This window comes from Cygnus atratus, chromosome 10 (assembly GCF_013377495.2).
Source record: "Cygnus atratus isolate AKBS03 ecotype Queensland, Australia chromosome 10, CAtr_DNAZoo_HiC_assembly, whole genome shotgun sequence".
Classification (NCBI taxonomy): domain Eukaryota; kingdom Metazoa; phylum Chordata; class Aves; order Anseriformes; family Anatidae; genus Cygnus; species Cygnus atratus.
In genome coordinates, this window is record NC_066371.1 from 15,121,448 (window position 1) to 15,138,336 (window position 16,889).

A 16,889-nucleotide genomic window follows, 5' to 3' on the forward strand; every position below is an offset into this window, starting at 1 on the left:
ATAAGTGATAAATCTGATAATTACTGAAATTGCACTGAAAACTAAATAGGAAAGAGACAACATTAAAAGTCCATAACCACATAAAAGCACGAGCAAAGAAAGTATAAAAGCTCAAAAGCTGGAGGAAAGTTTAATGAATTCCACTTAGACCTAATTTGTAGAAGGCTTCTTATAAGCTTAGTGTCATAAAGCAGCACATCCTACTCCTCTCAGCACCAAACTCACCTTTTTATCAGAGTTGCTCAGTTTGTACTTTACTTCCTTTGCTTTTTGAATAGCTTTCAGTACTTCCACAGTGTCTAGTTCCTTTTCTGTGGTAACAATGTTATCCAAACACACCTGAAAATAATGAAAAAATACCTAAACATTGAAAAGTGAGGCAGCTCTACAATTTGTTTTCTTATAATAATTAACAATAATCTTAGCTTAATGCAAGCTATGTGCATCTTACTAACCTTACAGGCAAAACATTTATCACATTCGACCTTGCTCTAAGGTGACAAGGATTTAAACTCAGAAACAGCTGGTAAGCTGCTTCAACACTGTTCTAGCACAACTGCTCAATATTAACATACTATTTTTGAATCCAATGAAGACAGGGTAAAGATTCACTTAGATCCAGAAGTGTAGTAGAATATTAATATTGTTTGATCCTCCAAAGACCTTTTCCAACACACTAAAGAAAATCAGCTTTTGGAACATTCACACCACTTTCCACGCCAGGCTTTAAGATTTGTTCAGATGTCAGCTTCAAACGAACAGGTACATTGTCACCTACCTCTGAGGCCCTGTCCCCAAACTGAGCAAGTACTTTGGTCCGGTAATCGGGGATGATGCTCAGTGGATTGCTGGATAAGACCACTTTTTCTAAGCATGGGAGGCTTCCTATATTTTTTACTTCATCAATCTGAAAGATTATGAATAGATGCATGAATACAAAGCAGATAAATGAAAATCAGCATACAGACTATTTCTTGCATAAATTACATACACGCAGTAATAGGAAAAAAGTCATTGCAGCTGCATTTATTTTCAGTTTCTCCCACTAAAAGACATTTCTTTTGTTCCAAAGCACAGTTCAGTATAACGCTGAAAAATCAACAGTTACCTGTTCTATTGTGTTGTTGCTGAGATCCAAGTTGACTAACGAGTAGAGTTTGTTAAGACCACACAGCCTTTCCAACTGATTTCCTGCTAAATTCAGAGTTTTGATGTTTCCCAGTTTTGTGTGAACACCTTCTAGTGATGTAAGCTTGTTGTAGGATAAGTCCAGGTGAACCAGGTTATAAAGATGCTATAAAAGCACAGAAAATCCATGTCACACCAATACGTTAAAAATAAACAATATCAGAGACACTGCATTATGGCTTGCTCATGCTGGACAGTCTTAGACTTGTAAAAAGGGAACCCCCTCCATTGCATTTTGGACCCAGAGATAAAGCTGGCAGTGAATGTAAAGAACTAATATTGTGTGTCAATATTGGTAAAGAATTGAAAGTATCCAGAGCAAGTAAAAAATGCACCATTAAAAGCACACTTGGATGTTATGAAGGATAAGCAATTTGGACTTGAATTATTTCCCATAACAAAATGAGCAACAGAATTCTGAATTAAACAATTCTGTGCTCTAAAGTCCCAAGCAGCCTGAAAAGAAAAACTGACCATCAAAAGTATCATTTACCTGTAAGTTCTCTACTAGTGACACTCCATTGTGACTCAAGTCCAGGAATTCAATCTTCGGAATTAATTTCTACAAGATAAAAAATGCCTTGCTAAAAATGCATTTTAGCTTATAAATCAGGCAAGACTTGCTTTACTATCAGCTGACAAGGAAAAAGAATGCTATCATCACATGGACAGCCTGTGTCTCAGCTTTTGCTTTCCAAAAGCACTGGTTATGGCACAGTGCAAGAAAAGAGTTGAAACTGGCTCTTACGAAAAATCAAAAAAATAAAAGTCACAAAAGTCTTGAATAAGTAAACTGCACTCCTAGTTCATGACCTCTAGTTAAGTTACAGATATAACTACTCCTACTTCACAGGAGTAGTACAAGTAAAAAAAGCTATGCTCAAATTTGACACTCTTCTGATGAAAGCTTTTTTTTTTTTTAAACTTAACAGCTGATTTATGAAACTTAAAATTAAGGGACTTTCAAAACATACTTCACACCATTTCCATGCTCTTCATACTGTTTTGGTGTTAAGAAGGCTACCAGCAAACCACAAGTTTAAATATGTAGGAAACTTCAGCTCTGATAACACAAGTTGAGCCCAAGAGGTGTCTTGTTTTAAAAGTGTCCAAGGCCAATGCAAACAGTAAAAATGGTTCAGAAACTCAGTACTCATTCAAGTGTTGCTTACTGAGCTCAGAATGATAAGATTTTCTTTAGCAAAGAAAATAAAGTATTAAATGAAATTTTCCTAAGCATTAACTAGGGTAGCTAAATCAGCATTAAATAACAGTAGGTGCAACTGAAAGAAGTTACATAAAGCAAATGCAAAATCCTTGCTCTGTAATGTGCTACAGAAGACCAGTCATACTTTTTTTTTTTTTTCCAAAAATGAGAAATTTCTTACCACTGAATCATCAATTTGAGAGATGTTATTGTGACTCATATCCAAAGTTGTTAAAGTTCTCCACGTTGGAATAACTGCAGTCACTGGACAACTTGAAGATGCACCCTCTGGCTCCCACTGATCAAACTCTGAGGCCTCTGGGACCAGGATTTCCTATTTAAGATGAGCACAGTAAAATGTTTACATCTGCAATGAAAACTAACCATTTTGAAAATGGTCCAGCAAAGCCTTAAGTAAGGAAGGCTTCTAAGCTTTATAATCATCTAGATTAAAATTATAGGTCTTAAAATATGAGTTGATTAGGTCAGGAATTATTTTGGATCTACAGGGAGGGAATGGCAGCATTAGTAGATGATCCAAATTGGAGACTGTGAGAAACAATAAGGACTGAAAATTATGCTACTAGGTATCCCTTGCCAAATCAAAGCACAGAAAAGAACAAGAGGCGAGCGTTCAGTTCTGCATGAATAATAAACACGCACTCTCATAAAACCACCACAAAAGTCCCTCTGAAGAAACACCTGTAAACACTCCCTCCATGTGTTAAAAGTTGAGATTTTGAAAGGTTAGACAATTCTTTCAAGTTCCGTGGTTTTAAAAGCTGAACCTGCAGCAAACATAGAAAGCACATGGACTCCAAATGGTTATTTCCACAACCCACACACTACTTCTGCATGGGCTTTAAACATACACCAGAATTAGGAACTCATGCTTACCTTCATTGATGTTGCCGAGAATCGAACACTCATTGTGGCTAGAGTGTGTTTCGATGAAGTCAGCCCTTTTATAAGCTTTCCCCCACAGTGATGTATCTATTTTAGAAGAAAATTTTAGTTTGTTATGAAATCAGAAATGTTAGAACAAACAAATGTGAGTAATGGAAGAGGTACCTAAAAGCTTCAATATCAGATTCTCTACTATTACCGATTTTGAAAGTAGATATGGCACTCCATTAAAACCTCCTCCTGATAACACAGATTATCAGGCCAGGAACACCAACGTTTACTAAAGCAAGAAATTAGAGACAACTTCAGAAACGTGAAATTCAAATATTTATTTGAGCTAAGCTTCTTGTCCATCAACCTTCTATATACCCTCTGTATCCTTCAAGGTGAAGCTACCCAGGCACTTTTAACGGGCACAGTATTTTACTGTTACAAAAGAGGTGCCTCAAACTATGGCTCTTCCTGTAGACACTAATTAAGGTATCGTATGTTCTCTGCTGTATATATGAGAAGTGGGGCTTACTAGGGAGTGAAGATACTACACCAAGTATTTAATACGCTAGTGAGCTAATTATACAGACTAAGTCTAAGATTACAAAGTCTTTTTATCTGTAGCTGAAGCTGGCACAGCGTCAAAGGTCTGGTGGCTTCTGCCCAACAACCAGGTACTACTTTGTAGATGGTTGCACAATGTAGTTGCCACCAGAAGTGGCAAATTTGGTGGCGTATCAAGGAAAACACAGTAAACAGAAACAGAGCTTTGCCAGCCTTTTATTATTGAAATAAATAATTTCCAGAGTACTACTGTTGATTTTTGGACGGTGTTTACTACTAGATGAAAATGTCAGTGTGATGCCAATCAATCCAAACTTTTCACGAGCTTAGAGCTGTAAGTCTCCAAGAATAAGGAAAATTCCGTATTAAGCAAAGTTACGCAAGAAATTATCCAAGTCCACAGGAAAGAGAAAGATAGGTGCTACTGTGCAGTAGCCTCTCTGCAGTATTTTAGACCCTATCCCACTCTTCAGCCTACTCTAGTTTTTCCCACTTTAAAATATCAATAAATCACTGACTTCAAGAATCCACTTCAGTACTTAACCAACTGAAAGTCTCTTCTATCAATGCGGCACAAGAGTGTTCATGTACTAGAAAAGGTACTATACCCACCAAGAGTGGGGACACAGCACAGGTCACGTGCCATAGCAGGACAAAATTGGATATTCTTTCTCTAGAAAATTTTGAAGTAGTCTGGAAAGCGTTTTATAAAATACTCATTAAACAACTTCTACTGAAAACTCCATCATTTGCATTAGAAGCAGACCACTAAAAAAAAAAAGCTGCAAATTATCAAGCAAGACGCAATACATCCTAAAATGTACTTCCACAGGCAAATTGCTTGTCAGGATATTTTCACACATACTTGGTGTTTTCCAAATAAAAAGTAGTGTGCAACAAGAGATTCCATTATAACCCAGTTATTAGATAGTCGAGACAATGGAAAGCCACTATTTTATATTTGTGTATATGCTGGAAACCATTCTTTCTGAAGACAGCGCAAGCTAGTCTAAACGTCTATATTTGGCGCCCTTATTTCCATTACTTGTGAAAAAAATCTTAAATTAAAGATTCCATCTAAAGATTGCACTCAACAGTTCTAGCACCAAGTCTAAGTATACAGTTACTGATATTAGGAGACATGCAGGAGACATTGCATTCACAGAGTATAAAATCATGCAAGCAGTATCTCAGTCATACCTCTATTTGATGAAGTGATTTAAAAATTGACAGATCAAAAGGCAAGAGATGCTCCTGAATGTTACTGGTTCCAAAAGATCCCCCTGCTCCAGTGACCTGGTCATCAACAATTAAGAACAGAGTTAGTGCACATAATCCAATTTGTCTCGTTTCAGAAGGTCTTACATAGGCAATATCAACAAAAAGTATCTTGGAATGCAAACAATTTTTCAAGTATGGATTGATTCCTGAACTTGCAGACTCCACTCTTCAGAAAAAAAATTTACTTGCAACTGCTAACTGCAGAAATAGAGTATTGAACTTGAACTGCCACCTTGTGTTTGTATTTTGTAACACATGGAAGATACCACAGGCAAAACTGACCAAGGTTTCATTCTGAGCTTGACATGGCAGAGCCACCTTCCCTAAAAACAACTTCTCTGAAGCACCATTTTTTTTTCCTAAGATAGACCTGTCCTCAGTTCCACTATATGGGATGAAGTAGACAAGATGGGTTTGGAGAAAATATAGCACTCCATTGGTACACATCTAATGAAATGGCTTCCAGAGCTTCCATGTGGTCATTGGATTCTGGCCTCAGAAAACATCAGCATCAAAAAAGACAGGCATTTCACTAAGGTATCCTGTGAATATAATTTTGGGAGAAATCTAAGGTTTTTACCTGGTCTTATCTGCATCTTATAAACACTGAAAGGAGTCAGAAGCATACAAAAGGGCCAAAAATTCTGAAAATATACACTGGCCTAACAAGCATCTACAAAAAATGTACTCTTGAGAGTGTAACTCTTATCTAGCTGGTCCTACCTACCACTAAGTCCAGCACCCACTAAGATTCTGTGACTACATATCTACAGAGACCACTTCTGGGAAGACCACACCACACAGCATCTTTGTTAGAGAACGAGATACATATTCAAAGTCAGTAGAACAAGCATATTTAACATGGACTTCTAAACGTCTGCATGGGGTTATTATCAGTAAAGTTAATGTATATTCACACTAGACTCCAAACGTTTGCCAATAATCATGTCAAAGTCTGGTAGGAGTAAGGTCTCCAGTATTTGTGCATGCATAGCTCACCTTTAAATACTTGAGCCTACAGGTGAAATCTAGAATATGACCCAGATCTGTTTTGGCATCTCCATTAGCACATGTAGGCTTCCCCTGTAGCAACTGTTGAGTGACAGCATATAACTGCAAGGGTCTGATGGTAAAGACTTCTCCAGCCATTAATAACTGCTCTCCTGAAAAACAAGAGCATGATATAAAACACATTGCTGCAGTGAGTTGTACATCAGTGGTTATAATAAATGGTACATGGAAAATCTAAAGTTAGAGAGGAAACATCCGTCTCTTACTTTAAGCTCATGACTGAGGTACCAAAATAACGCCTTTCTTTTTGCCACTTTGAAGAGGTACTAGAACAGTTGAATTAAACATTTTTACACCAGAATAACCTAGCTGTTCAAATAGGCTCTCATCATACAAGCATGAAGCTCCTAATACAACTAATGGCAAACTTCCCTCATTTTCCACAGGACAGGAATCAAAGCTCACAATCATACTAAACTTATTCAAAGATATTCCTAAGTTCTATAACAGTCAGGAGTTCTCCTATTCAGGAAAAGCAGTGCCTGCCATTTAAATAGCCCTTACAGCTTTTGCTATGCTACCTAAACACACAATTATAGCAAACATGATTTCTTGGAGAGTATAAGGTCTTTTACCATACTAAAAACAACGGAAAATCCCTGGACACAAAATGCATCATCTGATATTTTTACAACCTCATTTTACTATAGAACTATATTTGAGCAGTAGAAAACAGCACCATGAGGTTTAACATGGGGGGTTTAACATGGGGTACAGCAGTCAGAACATACACACGGAATCAATCTTTCTGCTCTTCCTTTTAGGTACACCACATTGACTCATGGGCAAGAGCATCAGCTTTCATGGCAAGCAGAGTTCTTGGAAATGCTCTAAGTACAGTTCCCTTTGGCTTCAATGGGAGCAAGTCCAGTATTCCTTGTAAGGGAAGAACAGTCCAGTAAATAGTCCACAGTAAGGGAAGAACACACCAATATACAGCAGTGAGACTGCATGGGCTACAAAGTCAGGACAGATTTCTTCAGGAGCTACCTTAATACCTTCCAAAATTTGCTGGGTAGCCCCCCTGAACTGGCCGTACCTAAAGTTAATTTACTGTCAGAACAATCTGAAACATGTTTCACCCAGCACCTTAGGCATCTGCAACACAGTAACATCTAGAATGTCTTTCAAAACAAAATAAGCAATGTTTAATCATTTTGCACAACTCCTGCCATTAAATGGCCTAACAGAGCTACTGCAGTTATAGGAAGTGCATCACATTTTCATCTGCTGGCATCAGAAAAGTTCTTTATTTATTTTCCTTTATCTGGAACAATAATATTAATTTAGACATGTAAATTGATTTCTTGCTTTTAACACACATTGTATCAGCACTCATTGAGATAATACAAACTTCCCTACAGGTTATACAACACACCACGATGAAAAGCTTAATGAAAACTTCTGCTCACCAGTACCACAACCTACCCTTTAACAACAAACTAGTAGGCCCTTTTCAAAACATGAATTCACCAATTTGTTTCATTTCCGAGAGTAATTGCATTACTGTTACAGTTCCTCCCAAATTGCAGCTTGAATCAAAGTGCAAAAAGAAAGAAAAAGCTGAAGTCTCAGATTTTGATATCAAAGACTCAGATTTCTAATTGACTGGAAATTAAATATCACGGGTATACAAATGCATGGAGGTAGAGGAAACTTCTCTCATCATTCCCAGTTAAATTCTTGCAAGTGCTTTACCTTTGTGAAAGAGCTCTTCAGCCAACGCAGCAGTGATCCCATTGATCTCCTGCAAAGAATAAACCATTATAATCAGGTCTGTCATTCACACACTTCTAGTTGCAATTTTTCCAATGTGCAGCTTTGCTGGTTTCTCTATTTTTGCTACGGTGCACTTCTTTGAAACAGAAATAAACTGACCTTGTCATACTGATTTCTTTATCATTTGAAAATATTTCAGAAAAATTACCTGAAATTATTTAATTTGATATTTCCAAGATTGAATATACTTAACTCCTTTCAAACAATCAGATTCTGCATATATTAAAAGGGCAACAACAGCAAGAGCAACTATTGCCAGTGGTCATTGGCCCAGCTTGAAAGCTCAGTTCTGAAGAAGCTATTACCAGGATAGTGCTCTCCAAAGAACAGGCATTTTAACATTCGGAAGCATAACCTAAGTGCATCAAGCACTCAGCATTTCGTCAGAATGCCAATATTGCATGAGCTCTACTTTAACAAGCCTACAGGGGAAAGATAAAAAGTAATTAGTCTTCTGGACTTCAGCTCTCTATTAAGCTCACTGCAGAGAGCAGCTCAAAAGCCTTCTTCCCTATTCTCTATCTTCTCTGCCATCCTGAACCTCCCCTGGAGGTCAACTTCCATTCCAGCCACTGACAACTCCAGGATGAAAGGAAAATGGTGAAAACTCAATGCAGGAATTTGTTCTTCCTAAATCTGAAGGTGCACAAAGATCAGAACAGTTATTTCCCACCTGAGCATACTTCTCCCCGTAAAAGCCAAATGCTTTGTGGAAGTTCAGAAATAGTTCTGAGTACTTCCAACAGTTCTCTCTCAAAGGCACACAAAAGGTACAAAATAAAACCATTTGTGATAGTGAAGCTTCCCCACATATTTCATTTTAACGTAGCTGCTAAATGTAAACAGATATTACGGATCATTGCAAAATGAATATTTCATGAGTTTACTTCACTGACAAATCCCTTATGATTTGTAAGAGCATAAATCCACAGAATGTCTGAAGCGTTTCAGTTCATTCGATTAGGCAAACATTTTAGAAATGCACATTCTTAATATAACTGAAACCCCACACACTGAAAACGAACAAAGCCTCCACATCACGGTTTTGGTAACAACAAGCCAGAAGAAGCTGCATTCCAAACAGAAGTCAACAATTCCGACTCTTACTCTGAAACAACCAATTTCACTCACCTAGCACGCACACTTAATCGAAAACTATACTCTCTGTATCCCTCTCACCATCTGGGGGACAGAGCAGACTTTTTTATGTTTATAATTGAAATAAGATTATGACTTGGACTGTTCAGTGACTAGCACGCAAAAGAAAGCTACTCTATTCCTTTGTCAGACCCACAAGAGACCTCTGTCTTAGCTCCAACTACTGACATGCTTCAGCCCCACAGAAGTCCACTGTTTGCAGTTGCCTCTGAACAGCAGTTTCTGAGCACTCCATCCTTTTCTTGCAAAAGCTATCTGAAAGTTAAACCAAATCTTTTAAGGTAAGACAAAATGTAAGATTGCAACAAAACGAGGATCCCTGCACCACTGCAGACGTCCTATTCAATGCCAAAGTGATGTTCTGCATTGCTATCCATCACATGCTACTGCTGCTCTTTGCCAAGCTGTACCTGGCTTTTCCTTGCTGTATGTCAAGTGTTTTAAATATCTTTATGATAGCTACCTGTTTCTATTCCATTTAATTCTATTAACCTTAGAAATAAAAATGAACAATCTTCACTGGAAATACTACAAATAAGAATAAACAAGAAACATTGCAGCCTTACTTTATAAACTAATAAGGCTATAATAACAAGGATCATACTGCCTCAAGAGAGCATGTGGTCTGTCCGATATTTTCAAAGATCAAAGTTCTGCAGGAAGATAGCTTTCCAGTAGAATCGCTATGGTAAATATTTAGCTTTACTGCTGAATAGCTAACTTTTTGTGAATATTTAAAAGTACTCTGAAGTTACAAGCAAAAACAACTGAGTTGGAGTTCATACTTTAACCCAGATTCCACTATAATAGCGAAGAAATTTATATTAAGGAACACTTTTTTCTAAAACACAAGTGCAGCATAGAAACAGTGAAGCATTCATACCCAAATAATGCTAGATCTCTGGGAAAGAAAGATAAAAGGATTAACATCACAGCTAAACAAAAAAAAAAAGTCTGGCTGAAAAACAGGAGAGGGAATAAGAAGTTCAGTCTGCAAAAAAAACCTTTGTTGAAGCTGCTGCACCGAAACATTAATGGAACATCAGAACATTCAAGAGAGAACAGCCACAGAGCAAAGAAATTATGCAACTTCCCAGGAATCAGGAAGCTTCTTCCATCTGTGCGGAACTGTCCCTATGTCACCAAGCACATTTTTCGTAAGTTTAAAACCTCTAAACCACTTTAGAGGACTCAATCACAATACAAACTATTGCTTCTCAATCAACTCTGCACGGCAATAGCAACACTATGGAACAAACCTTCTACTGTTTTATCAGACTCAAACTATAAACTCTCAGCAGGACACTTATGTGCATGAAACACAATTTAAATAATTTTTTTCTTTTGTTGCTAAGGTTTAATCAACAGACCTAATGGATCACTTGTGACCCATTTCTGAAGCCTTTATATAAAGCCATAAAGGGCCATCTCAGCACATCCCACCCCAAAGCAATTACTGTTCTCTCTTTCCATGGAGCTCTCCAGTGCATTTTCCTCTTTATAAGAAGTCCACACTCCCCCTTACAACATGATGCCATGCTACAGAAAAGCCTAATTACACACAAGAGATGAATAAACAATTTGCAGTATGAACATGAAAGCAAGCCTTGACTTCTTACTTCAAGCATTCCTCGCTGTAACACTGTCTGCTGGCTGGAGCCATTTCTCCAGAGGCCACTCCATCAGCATGCTCAACTGGAGAAGAGCTATTTTTCTTCATTTGGTCTACTGGAAACTGTTTCAGTGTGAACTACAGCTCCAACCATTAACCACCAAGTGGGGGAGGTGGCGGATCAATTATGTAATGTTCCTTCTGAGAGCCAGCACTGTTGACTTCAACCTACCAACCAATTCGGCTGCAGATTTATTCACAGCTTCCAACTATTCTGCCAGTAGTTATTTTCTGATCTTACTGTGCTGGCAAGTACTGTGGGTAGGAACTGTATCTGCTGCAATAAAGTTAGTGTCAGAAAACACCTTAAAAATGCTTCTTTATCACATTATGCAAAATGCTGAAAAAGAGCAGTTTCAGTTATTTTGTAAAGATTGCACAGAGTTCTGTTCAAGTCAGAACTGAGGAAGAACACTCAGGACTGCTAAATGCTAAAGGACTTATATGCTAAAAACATAACTTACATATAAATGAAAGTGTAGGAAGTGTGACAGAACTTTTGGGGCAGTAACAGGGAACTTGGATAGAAGAGTTTGCAGGTAGACCTCTAATTCCTTTTGTCTTTTCTCCACCAGGCTTTTGGAATTTTTTCCAATAATCTTCTTTGGAGGTAACAGATTTTTATCTATTTTCTTTTCTGAGACCAGCTGAAAGACAAAGACCAGAGTTACTACCTGATATTCCATCTGAACTTGCACAAAAGATGCAGCTGAACAAAGACAGGCTTCTGACTGAGGCTAAGACTGTCCATGCCAATATACCACTGTTCAAGAGGGGAACGTAACATAGGCATGTGATATTGCTCATCCAAAAAAAACATTAGTGCAGTCCAGATGGCATCTAGCAGATATTCTCGCTCTGAGGAAAAAATTTATATTCCATACAAAGTTCCACAAACAGTTTTGTAAGAGACCAAGGCCACAGTTTTAATATCCTTACCTTTTCATGCAGGTCATGGAAATCACTGTAACGATGTTTGACTGTCCACTGATGACTTCCAACACTGACCTGAATGATGTATACCTGAAACAAAGCATGTAAAGTAAAGGAACTGCAAAAGCATTTGTCTCAAAGAAAAGCTGATATGTAGAGGCTAACGTAGCACTACAAGGCAATCCTACATTCACACAGTATGTAGGATCTAATCTACATCTAATCTTTTAGTTAACTAAAAGCTAATCCAAACTCTAAGATGACTTTGCTGATGTCGGATGCCTAATCTCATTCACAAGGCTGCTCTGCAAACAAAAACACTCGGATGCTTTTTATTTTAAAGCAACAGTTATTTTTGCAACCCAAAGGTTAAAACAAATAAGACCTCTAAACTATTTTTCTCAACTTTTCTGCTAGCCAAGTCAGTATCCATAGCTACCCATGAGAAGCCTGAGATAGCAGCATCCCTTCTTCAATCTACCAAGTTGTGCAGCAGGCAGAAGAACCTGGCAAGCATCCTGCCATCACTTCACAGTTAAGCCAGAATCTGGTGCTCAGCTCTTCAGAAATCTAGGCAAATCCTCTAGCTGGCTCGATGTTAACTAATTAATTCATTTTGGGATAAAGCACATATAATGCAGCTTCCTGTTACAATCGTGCCCAAATATTCATTACAACTCTCTAAAGCAACCTAATATTTCTTTAGACAAAACTATTTTAACTATAGTTAAATATTTTAACTATGCATGTACCAAAGAGACTCAGCTCAAAATTTTTCATTGCAGGCGACTTCCCCAGTTGAACACTAGCGATTCAGTAGGAAGCCCACAATCCACCTTTGGACAAACCAGAAACAAACCATCTCAAAGAAACATGAAATATAGGACGTAAAACACAAAGTAGAAAAAGACAAGGCTCAGCAGAACCAATTCTACAACAGCTTGAAAATAAATTCAACGTATCCAATCCAACTTCGTTACGTGGGAAAAAAAATCATAATCAAATCTCAGCAGCATTTAATACAGCTCAGAACTCGATTCCTATCGCAGATCACACAGAGCTGACTGATTGCTACCCTAAGAATGATGCACGCCTAGCTGGTCATTCCACTCAAGGAAACAAAAAGCAGAGTTGATTTTCAGTCTGTTACGTAAAATGCAGCCAGTTTTCACTTACTCATAGTCCAGACCAGCAGAGTACCAGACATTAAACAGCATACCTCTTGCATTTTAAAAGTGGAACTGTATCTCATATTTTGTAAGCATCTGATGCACAGGCTTGCTGAACAAAACCCAAGTCCTGCAGAGCACCGAAACAAGATGTCTGACTAGTGCACACAGCAAGGGACACGTCAGTGCTCGGATGAGTACTGAAAACACAGACAAATGCCTACACAGAATTACAATCTCAATTAAGGCCTGAAACTGATTTCCCATCACATTGTGTTACGAAACTGCCGACCAGGATTATTCACTATGCTGATGACAAACTAGAACAGGAATAACCCGAGTATTCTAAAGTACCTCATAACCCTGATGAAAGAGGGGAGGGCCTCAAAGAAACCTTTTGTTAAAATTGAGAACTAAAAGAGTGCTATGCACAGAAGCCATAATAAAAACACTAGTTCATCTTAAACACTGACTGTGCTAAATTATGGCAGATCAAGCAGCACAGCTAAATGCAATTCAGATTGAATATACAATGAATAAAAACTCAGATCAGACACTGAAAACCCAGTACACTGCACAGCTCCCAGCTGATAGCTCATCAGACAAGGAAGCAATACACCTCTGCTCTGTGTACAACACAGAGCAAACATAACAAAGGCTTCGTTCCCTTCTGCTGAAATGACAAGCCCTGACCACTTCCAGAAACAGAGCACTGAGCCAAACGGGCAGTCTGGTCAGGAAAACATCCAAGGCAGATGTTTTAGATGCACCAATGCAATTCCTCAAATGAAGTCTCTAAAACGTCACAGCGTTCCCCACGCAGAACACAGCCCGATGCACGTCTTCGCCCCTCAGACCACATCAGTACGCGGAGTGACAGGAACAGATCTCACATTAATCCACCAGCTGCCATTACCTTGACGAATACAAATGCACGAAGCTTGTGTGTTTGAGACATGCTTCAATTCAGAAATCAATCATTTTAAAGCAAAACCAAACAAACAAACATCCTTAGGTTTAAAAAAAATCCAGATAGCTATCTAAGTACACGCCCAACTGGGCACGCTAACAGTGACAAGGCCAAGAGCTGAAGTTAAGGTTCCTGCATGCCTGCCTACCCATCGAGCCGACTGCTAGGAGGCACGCACAGGGAGATGAAGAAATGCTGCACCACCTCCCAGACAGCGCAATTTGCCATGTGAAGTCTCCACCTGCATTTACAACAGACCATGTTTCCATCCAGATCGATGGGAAAGCATTTGCATCCCCAGGCTGGCAGCCTGGAAGCCCACCTCCCAGTGTTTCTACTAAATGATTCTGCGTAATAAATTTTCTATACCTTTCTATAAATTAATCTCTTTGGACAGTGTTTACCATACCCAGAGCTGTGTTTTTTCATTATTTTCTTACTAGTTACTTCAAAGCGTTCACAGTTAAGTATGCTCTCTCCACGCAGCATGCCTTTCATGTCCCTACATTTTTAAAAACTGAAATGCTTACTAAAAAAATAGGACGTATAGCTTTTAAACCAGATGTTGCTGAACATCTCTGATTCCAGACTGCCTTTTGTCTATTTTATGTACAAGTGACAAAGAACTGCTCTTCTTGTTTTACACGGAGAACTTGCATTTCTGCAACTTGACAACTTCCAGCGCCAAACTTCGGTACTGTCAAGAGAACAAGTATGTGACAGAACTGCCCACAGCCACACAAAGCCTGGGGCACAGGTGCAACTGCAGCTACTAGGTCCCAAATTACAGAACAGTGACACAACCACAGCTCCTCCTCCCTGCCTCCTCAAGCAGGGAGACAGTTCACACCCATTCAAGGAAGCCACAGTCTTTTCCTTAAATATCAAAGCTAGTATTTATATTAAAAACAGCTGCAAAAGACAGGAAAGGCAGGAAAGTGACTTTAGGCCAAACAAATGCATAGCAGGAAACGAAGCACTGGCAACCTCAAGGCCATCCAGCAGACAGCCAGTCTTCAGTCAGCATCTAGCTGGACCAGCATACACAGGGGACTTCTTTCAAAGACAAGGGTGTAAATAAGACCACCGCTATCCCAACTGCTACATGTTGATGGGTAAAGGTACACCTTGCTACCACTGTTGTCTCTCTAATCTTTACCAGATTTAACCAACTTTTACACCATCTATTACATGCACTTCTGCTCCAGTACAGGCCTGTCAGGTCCTTAATGTCACAAAACTGAATTTTAAACACCAAACGCCAGTGTTTGCAAACCACTCCACCTTGTGTAAATCATTCCTGTTTTAATTTAAAAATACACTCCTGCATTTCTAATGGCTTGGGCCTTCTCATACAGGCTGGCTGCAGGTCTGGAGTCCTGCTAACAGTTTCCACAGCTGTACACACAGGCAAGCTTAATGCTTTGGCTCTCTTGAACCCGCAGCAAGAGAATCAAATCAGGACCAGTTACTGGCAAATCTTGCCCTCCAAACACACTACTTTTTACAGGCCCCAAGAAAAGTGGAACTAAAACAGCGTATTTCCAGAACTCTAGTCACTAAAAAAAATCAGGCCTTGAAAAAATACACTGCCATCAGCCTAGCTGCTGTTATCCCCAACCATGAGCTGGTTTGCTGAACAGTACCTGTAGCTAATATTTCACCCTGCGTCCATAACCTCCAAGAGAGAGGCGGAACAGATAACATTTGGACATTTCCTCAAATTCACCTGAATTTCCCATTCACAGGTACTGTAAAATACTCATGAAAATCCTTAACGCTAACATTAACCCCTCTCAGCCGACACGGGACTTTGAAAACAAACTTGCTGAGGGGTAAACCACATCCTAGCAGAGTCCTACGGTGGTGGCAGCAGCAGCACAGTTCCTGTGAAAGCACAGCACGCAGCTAAGTTGCCAGACAGAGGTGAAACAATCTTCAAGAGCCTTTTTCAAGCTTCTGACAACCTAGTCCCCTGAATGTTGAGTGAATTTCTGTACAGGTCTGTAAACATGGCCACTCGCCACCGGCAGCCATGCCCAAACAAAGACAGTTTGGGGTTGTCAGTCTGGAGTTAAACTCTTTGTGTGCTTCAGCTGTGTAAATTCTGCCCTGTTGAACTCAGGAATTGCTCTCCTGCCGGTCAAGTTTTCTCTGGGACCCTTCTGGGTGGCAGTAACCCGAAGCATGACTTGTAGCAGTAACATGCAACTGTTTACAAGCACTGCTCCCCTACACCACTGCTCTCCTTTCTTTTTTCTCCCTTTCAGCTCCTTCGGCAGGAAGAAGCCAGAGGTCACTGCATGCGTTTGACAAAAAAGATCATCCAGGTCACACTAAGTAAGGCAGGAGCAGTAAGCACTGTTAATTACATAACTATCAGGGCGGCGTGCCTGAGACGTTCTGCGTGCGATTATGCTGAGGTTTGTTTGGTGATGAGCTTCTTCCTGAAAAACAAGCCGATTAACTCCTGGCACAACGCAGCCGGTTGAGAAAAGAAATAAATAAATCAAAGTTACACATGGCAAACCGAACTGCTTCCCCGACAAAACCGCTGCTGACCGTCTCTTTTGTTCAGGACGGGAGGAAGCAGCACAGCCCCGACCTACCCGACTGCCCTGCTTGCCGAGGGGCTCCGCAGCGCCTTGGCTTCGAGGCACGGCAGCGCGCAGCGCCCAGCCCGGCCCCGGGCTCCTCCCGCCCCCCGACGGACCCGCACACAGCCCCGGGGCCGCGTTCCCACCACCCCCCCCCCGGCCGCCTCCCCGCCGCGCACCGTGTAGCTCTCCACCAGCTCCGAGCCCAGGACGCGGGCCTCCCGCGGCAGCTCCTCGCCGTCCTCGCCCGCCACCGCCTGCATGGCGCCGGGAGAAGGCCGCAGTGACGTGACGGGCCGGGCCGGGCCGGGCCGGGCCGGGTCGGGTCCCGCCGCCCTCACGCCGCCGCCCCCCACTGCCCGCCGCCGCCGCCACCGCCCGCCCCGGCCCCCGGCCCGCCCCG

At 40.3% G+C, this 16,889-nt stretch overlaps 1 protein-coding gene across 3 annotated transcripts in view; it reads right to left on the minus strand.

The window, feature by feature from the left end:
* The window catches only part of NISCH (nischarin), a 29,955-nt gene extending 13,118 nt beyond the window's left edge, over positions 1-16,837 (minus strand). Inside the window, exons 1-12 of one of the 3 annotated variants that reach the window (XR_004778689.2) lie at positions 16,666-16,799; positions 11,757-11,840; positions 11,282-11,464; positions 7,907-7,955; positions 6,137-6,300; positions 5,057-5,152; positions 3,293-3,388; positions 2,577-2,729; positions 1,682-1,750; positions 1,109-1,294; positions 779-907; positions 226-339 (exon numbers count right to left, since the gene is read on the minus strand). Coding sequence is in view for 2 of the 3 variants with exons in the window: in XM_035546867.2 (XP_035402760.1) it covers positions 226-339; positions 779-907; positions 1,109-1,294; positions 1,682-1,750; positions 2,577-2,729; positions 3,293-3,388; positions 5,057-5,152; positions 6,137-6,300; positions 7,907-7,955; positions 11,282-11,464; positions 11,757-11,840; positions 16,666-16,749 (1,407 nt within the window). In the remaining variant the exon portion in view is untranslated. Of the gene's footprint in view, positions 1-225; positions 340-778; positions 908-1,108; positions 1,295-1,681; positions 1,751-2,576; positions 2,730-3,292; positions 3,389-5,056; positions 5,153-6,136; positions 6,301-7,906; positions 7,956-11,281; positions 11,465-11,756; positions 11,841-12,969; positions 13,070-16,665 lie in introns of those variants that run through there. The other 2 variants (XM_035546867.2, XM_035546868.2) reach the window with 2 other exon arrangements.
* Between the last annotated feature and the right edge of the window lie 52 nt (positions 16,838-16,889).